An 11775-nucleotide genomic window follows, 5' to 3' on the forward strand; every position below is an offset into this window, starting at 1 on the left:
GAGGACACCCACCAAGCATGGGAAAAACATGCAAACAGAGACGAGAATCGAGCCTGGCCAGGAATTGAACCCAGACCCTGGCGGTTTAAGGCGACAGTGCTAACCACTACACCACCATGCCACCTACAAAGAGATATGTAACTTCCTAATAAACCTCATGTGTAAGTCATTACATTTTACCTGTTGGCTTCATTTGACTCTTTATTTGCAGGCGATGCTTGACCATGGCCCCTCTGCCACAATGTTTTAATAATAATAATAATCACAATTAATCATGAAAGAGATATTTTAATACACTTTTTAATACTATTTAAAATTTTATTTCATACTGTCGATTAGTTAGCTGCTAGTTAGTTTCCAGAGAATATCCTCCAAAAAAAGGAGAGAGGGGTGTTGGGGCTATAGAAGGAGATACAGTATGTGGACTTGATGGACACTTCTTATGTCCACTAGACCTATTTGGTTGCACCTGTTTGGTGCACCTGTTCACTCACATCGAGGAGTGGACAGGGAGTGATTGGGTAACCATATTTGTTGACTGAAAATTTAGGCACAATTAAGGCTTATGAATATAGCATTAGTTATAGCATTAATTAACTAGATTCCAGAGTGCTTTAGGCAATAAACTCTGTGGCCAAGGAAACTTGCATCCAACAAGTTTATTCCACAGGTATGTAAAAAAAAAAAAAAATTCTCTGCCTGTTTTATACACTCACCTAAAGGATTATTAGGAACACCATACTAATCCGGTATTTGACCCCCTTTCGCCTTCAGAACTGCCTTAATTCTACGTGGCATTGATTCAACAAGGTGCTGAAAGCATTCTTTAGAAATGTTGGCCCATATTGATAGGATAGCATCTTGCAGTTGATGGAGATTTGTGGGATGCACATCCAGGGCACGAAGCTCCCGTTCCACCACATCCCAAAGATGCTCTATTGGGTTGAGATCTGGTGACTGTGTGGGCCATTTTAGTACAGTAAACTCATTGTCATGTTCAAGAAACCAATTTGAAATGATTCGAGCTTTGTGACATGGTGCATTATCCTGCTGGAATTGGGGCTTCTGGCACAAACATACTGTGAGGACAGGTATAACAGGACTCCTTCCTGATTAGCCAGCTGCTAATTTGCAGCAGTTTGACAGTTTGCAATGTGACCAGCTGGGATTAAGTTTGGGATTGGGATCAGGGATGCAGTCAGTGTCATGTTGATTCCATCCCTAACATTTAAAAAAAAGTCAGTACACAAAACCACGGTTGAGCAGCAGACAGCAGCCAGCAGCCTAGGGGCAATAAATCTACAGACTGGCAGAAGAAAAAATTAGGAAGTTCTGCCCAAGGCCTGAGTTCACTAAAACAATTACAGTTTTATCAGAACTTCACCACCTCCAACGGCATTATGTTGATCCTACATAATATCCAATGGGCAGTTCACACACACACACACGCACACACACACACACACACACACACACACACACACACAGCAGAGCAAAAATAATTTCTGAACAAATAAAAATTCTTTTTACTGGCCCATCTGTGCATGGCTGTCTTTCAGGGTGCTCTAATAGATAGTTTCTTTTTTAAAACATAAAACAATATGTGAAAACCTTTTTTTGTGTAGACTAGGGTTGCATTATACCATTCTATGGATAACCATTTACCTTCTTAAGTAGCTATATTCTGTCACAGACTGTGTTGGCTCTGGTCAAATAAAACTTGGCATGCATCCATGCGTCTGTCTTCACTTACCTTCTTCAAAATATAAATGAAGAGGCAAAGCAATGTACAGAACTAAAACACTGCATATGCTGTTTTTGTTCCTCTTTTTCTTTTAAATGACAGGAAGAATGGTAGACCAATGATGTCTGCTGCATAAGCTTCACTGGCTGCAATACCCACATTGATCAATAGATGGCTGTGTCAGACTGTTGACTGCTAGGCAGATGACTTCATCAGCAATGCTGCACTCTGCTCTCTCTGCACTCTCACTCCAACATAATTAACACATAATTATATATATATATATATATATATATATATATATATATATATATATATATATATATACTGTATATATATGGGAACAGCCTTTCATCTTGACATATTGTAGTCTCCTTGTGTGGTAGTCTGTATTTCAAGTCACCAATTATGACTCAACTTGCATATCAGTCAACATGGCAATTGCACTGGAGAATTCAAAGAACATAGTCCCACACTTTTCTTTGCCAAGGTAGGGATCTAATGAATCAGGTATGGGATGGCAGTGTCAACAACAATTTCTCTCAGTATGCAGTAAAAGTTCTCAGTAACTGCAGGATATCCAGGGCACGATAGACCTGTGGTCTGAGGAGACAAAGAATCAGCCACTCAAAAATCCTTACAGATGTTTTGAAGCATTTTTTTTTACCTACTTACTTGTTTAACAGGATTGAAGGAAAATGTACACAATGCAATGCACTTTGTATTTTCCTATTTTATTTAATGTGCTGTTTAATGGTCGGTGTTTATTCAAGATTGAAATCTCTCCCATACAAAAAACTATATTTGCCATAAAGGTGAGAGCCACTATGATCTGATGATTTATACAGAAAACATAAGTAAAAGTAAAAATGATACACATGAACCTGCACTTTCCCTTTGAAAAAAATCCCAACAGAGCTTTTTTTTGCTTATTTCTCTCACTGTGAAAATTGTTGACGAGGTTGTATTTATGATACTGTATACTGAGACCCTCTATTATCAGATGATTTCTATCATGTTTTTACACAAAAACACAAAGAATTAAAAGATAGGGTGCTAAATTTTAAGCAGGATAATATTTTTTTATATAGTTTTCATGGATAAAACAAGCATAGGGTTACTAGGGTTAGAGAGAGACCTTTTTTTACCCTGCCCTTCCTGTCTATGTTTCTTTTATGTGAAAGGTTCACGTCTTTCAAAGATAGGATTTTAAAAAATAGTCTTGATAGACTTGATTTTGTATTCTTTTATTTGGCTGGCTGTTTAAAAAACTTCTAAAACATAAAAGTAATTAATCAAAATGTGATAAAAATTTAAAGTTTTGCATCATAATGGGAATTCCAATGAATAGGAAGAAAATAATAAAAAAAAAAGAATTATAAATGCTATGCAGCACAGCACATAAAGAAACAAGTAAAAATGTCATGCTCAACATTGGAAAGCATAAAATAAACTGTTATCCATTCCGGTATACGGTAAAAACATGCGGCATGGTGATGTAGTGGTTAGCACTGTCGCCTTGCAGCTCCTCCAGGGTCTGGGTTCGATTCCCGGCCAGGCTCGATTCCCGTCTCTGTGTGCATAGAGTGTGCATGTTCTCCCTGTGTTTGGTGGGTTTTCTCCGCGTACTCCGGTTTCCTCCCACAGTCCAAAGGTATGCAGGTTAGGCTAATTGGCGTTCCCAAATTGCCCGTAGTGTGTGTGTATGTGTGATAGACACCTTAGGGTGTACCCTGCCTTGTGCCCTAAGTCTCCTGGGATAGACTTCAGGTCACCGCGACCTGGAGCATATCCCAGGATAAAGTGGTATAGAAGATGAGTGATTGAGTGGTAAAAACTGTTTTTTTTTTCTTTGGTTTTATATTGACAAACGAATGACGCGTATGTGATTGAATGTGAGGTTAATTTGAACATAAATTTTTTTTATGACTGACAAGTTACTTATTTTATCAAGTGTTGTCCAGCATAACATTTTTTTTTCTGATGAACATGGAGAACGTTCTGTATTTGATGTATGCAATTCGAGAGATACTTCTTTATTTATGAGCACGGCTTTTAGACAGGTGGTGTTAACAGCACAGAAAAGCAAAAAGTGAGTGCCCACACAACCAAAGGATAATAACTTTCTACAAAACGTTCACATTTAGTTGTAACAGCAAAAACAAGACACAATAGTCCAGGCTAATTTTTAAAATAATTAATTATTTATTAATTAATAATTTTTTATAAAGTATTATATTACTATAAGTTTGGAGGCATGGTGGCTTAGTATTTCAATTCAATTCAATTTTATTTATATAGCGCTTTTAACAATGGTCATTTTCTCAAAGCAGCTTCACAAAAATTAAAGAAATTTATAATAAAAAATAATAAATGGGTGACGGCGACAGTGGCAAGGGAAAAACTCCCTGAGATGGCAATAGGAAGAAACCTTGAGAGGAACCAGACTCAACAGGGAACCCATCCTCATTTGGGTGATAACAGATAGAATAAACATCATGTGTGTTGTGCAGGTGAAAGTACAATATAACAGAAATTCTTTAAATGAACATGAAGTCCAGTTCAGCATAGGGATGAGTCAGTAGGTGCAGAGGGCAGATGGGGTCTGGATCACTGGAAGCACAGGAGCAGCATGTGTAGCTCTAACCATCATAAAGCAGAATTCAGCTGGAGCTGGTCCTTCTCTGGAAGCCTCAGGATCCTTGCAGGGTTGGCCTTTGTCTGCTAAAGCTGGTACAATCTCCAGATGCCTCGGGATGGGTAGAAAAGTACAGAACAGATGGAGAGAATTAGCGTAGTTGCCATTCAGGATAGATGTACTGAAGTATGAAGTTATGGGATGAGTTACGCGTATGCCAGATTAAAGAGATGCGTCTTGAGTCAACTTCCTACAAGTCTACCTGGGTCTTCAATAACTACCTGGACTCCATATTAACATCAGTTAACATCAGCTATTATAGCTGAACTGCCTCCCACCCTACACACTGTATAAATGCAGATCATTTACTGCTTTCTGTTTCACCCAGATGAGGATGGGTTCCCTGTTGAGTCTGGTTCCTCTCAAGGTTTCTTCCTATTACCATCTCAGGGAGTTTTTTCTTGCCACTGTCGCCCTCGGCTTGTTAACCAGGGACAAACTGACCATTTTGATTCATACACATTCACATTTCATACAAACTTAAATAATTCTTTTGATTGTGTAAAGCTGCTTTGCGGCAATGACAATTGCTAAAAGCGCTATACAAATAAAATTGAATTGAATTGAATTAACAAATTACTATTACCCTTACTAAAATGGGAAATGTAATGAAGTGTAGCAGGATGTTAAGTTAATTATTGCATCCAAAACTATATATTTCTTGCCATCCTTCTATGTGTGGGCTGCAGGAGCACACATGCAAGGAGTCTTTGCATGTTTACTAAAGGGAAAGGCCTAGTGCTTTAATCGGGGGAACTTACAGGGAGCTACATGTATAGACAAGCTGGAAGAATGACTACAGTTCAGGTAGACAAAAAATGCAGTCAAGCAAGCTTTTAGATTAGCCCCAAAGGAAGGGCTGTCACCAGCTGCTGCCTCTTAGAAAGGAAATAAAGGCAGAACAGGACTTGTTTGTGGATTCCAGTAGTAGACAGGGAAAATAATGTTAAATTTCCAAGCTAAGGCAAAGCATATGTCCTAATAATGATTTTGTTGTTTGCCGTGCATACTCAGGATACTCAAAATGTACACAAGCATAACTGAAGACTACTCTTCATGCTTACATTTTTTTTTTTTTTTACAATTATTTCAACGTAGGAAAAGTTAGGGACATCAGAAGGGTGAAAGATTGAATGCAGTTTACAGCTTCTTATTAGACTCCGCCCTTATGGAACCCGTGGAACTAGCATCTTGGAAACAGAAGCAGGCAAAGAACCAACAGGCAGGAAAAGGGGGTTGGACTTTATATAGCCAATGAAAACTTTAGAAGACAACAGAAGACAACAGAGTCCACAATCCTCATACAGAGTGCAGTGAAGATCCCTACTGATCTTATGCATTACAGGTACATACGGTGTCAGGAATCTCAGGCTGAGTTCTTCTGCCAGTTACAAAGGCCCTGAACAACTACAAATCAAGGATCTAGAGGCATGGCTGTGACAAATTTCCACTATATCACCCGGATGAGCAGTGGTTTCAAAGTTTACATTCTAGAAGGTAATTATCATTTTGTGACACATGGTTTGCTTGATGTCCTAAGGTCTTTGCTGGTTTCTGTTCGCATCTTCTGTTTTGTCAAATACATTTCTGCATTATGTGTAATTAGATCCTGACACAATGCAAAACTGAAATTACGAGGAATCACCAGGAATTTTCAAACAATAAAAAAAAAAAATTTGAATTCTGCATTATGAATTAAAGCTGTGAATTAGAACTAAGTAAAGTGAGATAAAATAAAATATAAGTAATAATTATACAAATCTGTAAGAAAAAATATACTTTTAATTTGTATGTAATATTATCTCAGACTATAAGATGAGTGAATGTAAATGACAAATGCTGTTAACAGGCAATATTACCTCATTGTAATTTTACCCAGTCAGTGTTACCTCTGGAAGGTCTATCTTGTCTGAGGGTTCAATGAAAATAATCCTCCCCCAGGCACTGGAAAACCACTGTGTTGGAAGGTGTGGTTTTTACCCACTCCTCTGTCCTCTAACATGTCAAGTCAGTCTGTCACACACTTTGACACAGGAAATACATGTAAACCTATGTATGAGTGTATTGGTCATGTGCACTGCACCAAGATTTCCACCCAAAACACCCACATGGTGTTTGAAACTTAAAATGAAAAAGCTGGTTTTCTAAATCCTCGAAAAAAAGGTATTGTGAGATTTACTGCCTACTATAAATATGAAAGTGTCCTTAAATCTGAACAACATGTTAACACACAGTAAGCTTGTAATACCCTTCATTTATTTTAGTTTGGAGCAGCTTGTCCTGACATTGACATGTTGTTTATTTATTTAAAAGGCCTCCTGTCAATTCTTATCTTACAATTCTTCTGTCTTGTGCTAACAAACAAAATATCTCTAGTGGATACATTTTTTTCCAGTTTATTTTCAGACAGTTATGTTTTTTTACATTTCTTGTGTGGTGTATTTTACGTTTATATGACACTTACCGTTAGTAGTGAGTCAGATTGTGTTCCAGAGTAATACTCATAGATCCAGTCTATCTTGTTCTGTGGCTTAAAACAGTTTACATTATTATGATGGTACAACAATGTTTTCCCACAATTGGGTTATTTTGGTCATGCAAAATTGCAGAGACGAATATTAAGCTGGTTGTTAATGTATCTGCTGCCCATTTTCATTGTTTGGACCTGGTTATGTATTGATGACTGGGTGACCTGGGGTCTATACTTAAGCATAAATAAAAGTAAAAAAAAAAAAAAGTAAGTAAAAATGTGTGTAATAATAAGATGTATTTATGTTACCTTATAGGTCAGCCACACCTGAGGAGCGAGGACCGGTTTCGTCACATAACCAGTGACAGAATCAGAGTGACTCCTGCTCACCCGTTCAAACACCGACACAGTTCAGAACAAGGACGGACACTGGAGGAGAGGTACAACTACTTTTTAATAGTAGTTGTCCACTGATTATCTAAAGACTTCTATTGATAACTAATAATAATCTCTTGGTTTCAGAAGAGAGAAGGCCCTCAGCAAGAGTCTGGCCAGTGCTAACAGGACATCATCACGGTTCAACAAGCTGGAGAGTCCTACATCCACTTGGAGCCCCACAGCAAGTCCAACTCACCAAATCTCCAATACAGTTATGGATGAGCCGCTTGCCCTTATTAAGAAAATGCACCAGGAGACAGAGGAGACAGAAGACAAAAACAGAAAAACTCCAGTGAGACACTTACAGGTAACTGCTTTCAATAAGCTGTATTGCATCAATCACAGAGGTTTAATTAAAATTACATATAGTACTTAGTAAACTAAGATAATGGTGTTTTGTCAACATAATGAAATATTCCAGTAGATAAACAAGCAGACCAGATCAAGTACAGTTTAATTTACTTTGATTAATTTAATTAGATTAAAATTATATAAAAATTTGTCAAACACTATAAAACATTGTAATCCCATGCATTAGACATTAGAAAATTGTACTATGGATATAACAAATAAGGATTCACAATCAAATCATCTCAAAGTAATTAATTAACCATACATTCTAATATGGTATTGTAAAACATACAAAAAATATTTGTATTGTAAACCGTTACTAAGACAATATGGTCGAGAATTAATATTAAAGTACTGGAAGAATTATTTCAAACATTCTGGGGTATTTTATTAACATCAAAGCATTCCTTTTTCTTTGCATTCAAACTATACCACAAATGGCACATGGAGTATTGATAACCACTAGACTAATTTCTCCTCTGCCCAGTACATTATACATCTTTACACTTCTCAAGATCTCTCCAGTAGCCACTTAAGTTTACTTATCTCCACTGTCTATGAGATGCAGCTGAATTCAAGATAGGTATCAAGCAAGACTGCTTATGGGGGCTCAGACAGGCCTTTGCTTGTTCAAGATATGTAATCCAGCCTGATTCAGGATGAAATGTAAGCAATGGGTGGAGGAATGTTGTCAACAAGTTCCAACAGACCACTGCTGTTATTGATCGGATTGTGGCATTGTGGATGAAGGAACACTAAAAGCTTCAGCTATCCTTTCTTTTTAAAAACTATGGCCAAAACAAAATTCTACAGGAATCATTGTTAATCTAGTTCTAAAGTTATAGCATTAATACCACTATAAGTTCACTGTTATTTATATTTTTCATACAGTGGTCATTATCGCAATAAGTATGAAATATGTGCAAGAATATGTATAAATTAAAGTATCAGATTGTCCCTAGAGTTTCCACATTGTAATAATCCATAAACTTGCAGGTTCGGCCCTCAGTGATCACATGCGTCTCATCAACAAAGGCAGCCTGTATGCCGATAGACTGTTGCAAGCACTCCACTGGTATGCTATATAAGAATCTATTCTTTTCTAAAGGCTTTTTCATTCACAACCTTTTTAGAAAGTCAGATTTATTCACCATCTTAATCAACACACTACAATAAAATTTTAAATCAAGTTTTAAACTGTAGGTAAAAGCTTTTGTACACCTGACCATCACACCCATATACGTTTCTGTATAATGTAGCATTGAATTTCCTTTTCCTGGAACAAAGGACAAACATGTTCCAGCATGAGAAGGCCTCAGAAAGTAAGGTGCATGAAGACATGGTTTGACAAGGTTGCATATGAATGGCCTGCACCAAGCCCTGACCTCATGCCCACTGAAAACCTCTGGGATGAATTAGAACCCAGACTGTACTCCAGGTCTGCTTACCTGACACTAGTGTCTGATCTTACTAATGCTGTTGTAGCTGAATGTGCAAATGCATTAGTAATGGCCACAAACACCCACTCAGAAGAGATCCATTATATATATATATATATATATATATATATATATATATATATATATATATATATATAAAAAGGGTGGCTGGAATTCTGGAATGTAATGTTCAAAATTGACTTATAAATGTGATGGTCAGGTGTCTACAAACTTTTAGACATATAGTCTATATGCTATTCTAAATCTGATTTTGTGTTCTCTTTGTGTAGTTATGATGCAGCACAGGTATGATAATGTTGAGGAACATTTCCAGCGGAGCCTTGGGGTGAACTATCAAAAAGGTTCCTCTAAGCAAATCTCCATAAGTGTGTCTGTTGATGACCATTTTGCCAAGGCTCTTGGAGAAAAGTGGCTACAACTCAAAGCATCCTCTTCTGCTTGCAGTTCATCTTCCACACTGTCAACATCATCTTCACGTCTAACCTGTAATCCCACAGTTATCGACTCGCCTGGTTATGGCCAAAGCCCTAAACGAGCACGCAAGGATTCTTTCAGTCCAACTACAGCCCCTGCCAGCATGTGGCCAGGGAAATGAAACTTGTCTAAATACATACTGGACTTTTACATAGAACCACAAGTTGGGTGTTCACAGTGATGTGTTATCACTGCAGCTAAATAAAATGCCAAGAACATGCAGTTAAATACCTGAGCGATCGGATAGTGATAAGATTTTGAGAATCACTATTACGGATTCAGGAAACTCTGTATGGAATTTTTTTTACAGGATCTGATCACTTTATGTTTTAAGTATGGATATACATGGTGCATATATTATTGGTTCACTTATAATCATTTTTACTTTTTGTAGTCCTTGATTGCACTGATAATAAATAATAGTCTTAAATTGCGTATTTGCCAAGACTTTAACTTGGTCCCATGATACTAATTTTACCATGAACAAGGAAAAAAAAAAACATTTGTGACATAATTACCTTTACAATACTCTAGCTCTAAGAAAAGATTTAGCAGTAACATATGATGGGTGCACTGCTTCGTGTGCTTGCTATAGAAACCTGACATGCACATATCTTTGGAATTAAGCAAATCTGGACTCAGCAACATATTACTGTTTCTCCTAAATCCAATCTTTATGCTCCCTAAAAATTGAAGCCATTTTATTAGCCTTTAACAACAAATGGTTTTCTTATGGCCATGCAGGTGTTTAGTCCCAATCTTGAGTTCCCATCACATTGTGCTTATGGATATTCTTTTATTGTCATTATTAAACATAAATTTCAACTATTGATTTTTTTATGATGGGACTTCAAGTGTTAAAGTGATCTGGCCGCTATCCTTCTAGATTTTACTAATGTGTAGGGCAGTTCAACTCAATTCCAGGAAAATTAGCAATCTCATTACTTGCACTCTAACCAAAAGTACGGCACCAAGATGTGTCAAATAGGTTCCGAGGGCAAAAGGGTTCGTACCTCAGGAGGTTCATGTGTACCCCCAAAAGAAAGACAGAGAGAGACAGTTAGAGAGAAAGAGAGAGAAAGCGAGAGAGAGAGAGAGAGAGAGAGAGAGAGAGAGAGAGCAGCTGCAGTAGTTAAAGTCAGTGTATATTTTATGCAGAGTGCAAGCAGAAAATCTGTCTGGACTAACTATGGCATCATAACTATAAGTCAGGGGCAGAAGAAAACACAGACATGAGGGCTTCCAGGGAGGTAAGGCAACTTGTCATTTTACAGTGATCAAATTTGTGTGATAACGGATAGCAGGAATTGATTTGCAGTCATACTGAGTGTTAGGCAGCTGGAAGTTCAACATAACAGGAGATGTGTTTAAGTAAAGTCCACTTATTGTACTCTATTATTAGAGGTACAAAACTGTTTGTAGGCATTTCAGGCCTGAACTATTGAGCGACGGCAGTCACAAGTGATCAGAGAACAGCTGCTTGCATCAGCCGAGTCCAAGACCATATTTATGGTCAAGTAGAACTGTCCCCAACCACCACACGCAACCCAAGCAGGCCACACGGGACTCTGAAGCAGGGCACCAGGATAAGTCAGACAGGTCTGGATCAGTGGCAACTCAGGAGCACCATGTGCAGCCCAGCAGAGAGAGAGAAAAAGAGAAAGAGAGAAAACAAATATGGTCACAGTCACATGCAGAAGGTGAATGTATATTTAGTGCATACTACAATCAGGGAGACTATTATGACAACATTCCTAAAAGAGAGAGCCATAAGGAAACACAGGTATAAGGACTTCCTGGGAAGTAAAGCAACCAGTCATTCCACTGTCAAAAAACCTAAATGATCAATGAGGGTGGGGACGACAGTATCCAAACATACCAGTTTACCATAATACTATATATCCACGAGTCCCAATAGACTTTAATTGAAAGGCTAATTCATAATTTGGGCGCTTCTGGCAAAAAAAAGCTCTGCCCCCTGCTGTAGTTTTCATAATATGCAGTATCCACAAGTAGCCTGAATCTATTAATTAAAGGAGGTGTGGAGGATCATAAAGTTAATGCGAAATTTTACTGGGAGCCAATGAAGTGTGCATAGGGGTGTTGTGGTCATATTTTCTAGTATTAGTGAGGACTCTTG

General features: G+C 37.7%; 1 protein-coding gene across 1 annotated transcript; it reads left to right on the forward strand.

Annotated features, from left to right (window-relative positions):
• Window positions 1-5566: 5566 nt before the first annotated feature.
• Window positions 5567-9863, forward strand: vgll4l (vestigial like 4 like). The gene is made up of 5 exons (XM_053504533.1): window positions 5567-5939; window positions 7229-7352; window positions 7435-7657; window positions 8698-8776; window positions 9431-9863. The coding sequence occupies exons 1-5, from the start codon at window positions 5873-5875 to the stop codon at window positions 9754-9756; spliced, it is 819 nt and encodes a 272-aa protein (XP_053360508.1). The 5' UTR covers window positions 5567-5872; the 3' UTR covers window positions 9757-9863.
• Window positions 9864-11775: the final 1912 nt, after the last annotated feature.

The sequence above is a fragment of the Clarias gariepinus genome, chromosome 9, assembly GCF_024256425.1.
Source record: "Clarias gariepinus isolate MV-2021 ecotype Netherlands chromosome 9, CGAR_prim_01v2, whole genome shotgun sequence".
NCBI lineage: Eukaryota > Metazoa > Chordata > Actinopteri > Siluriformes > Clariidae > Clarias > Clarias gariepinus.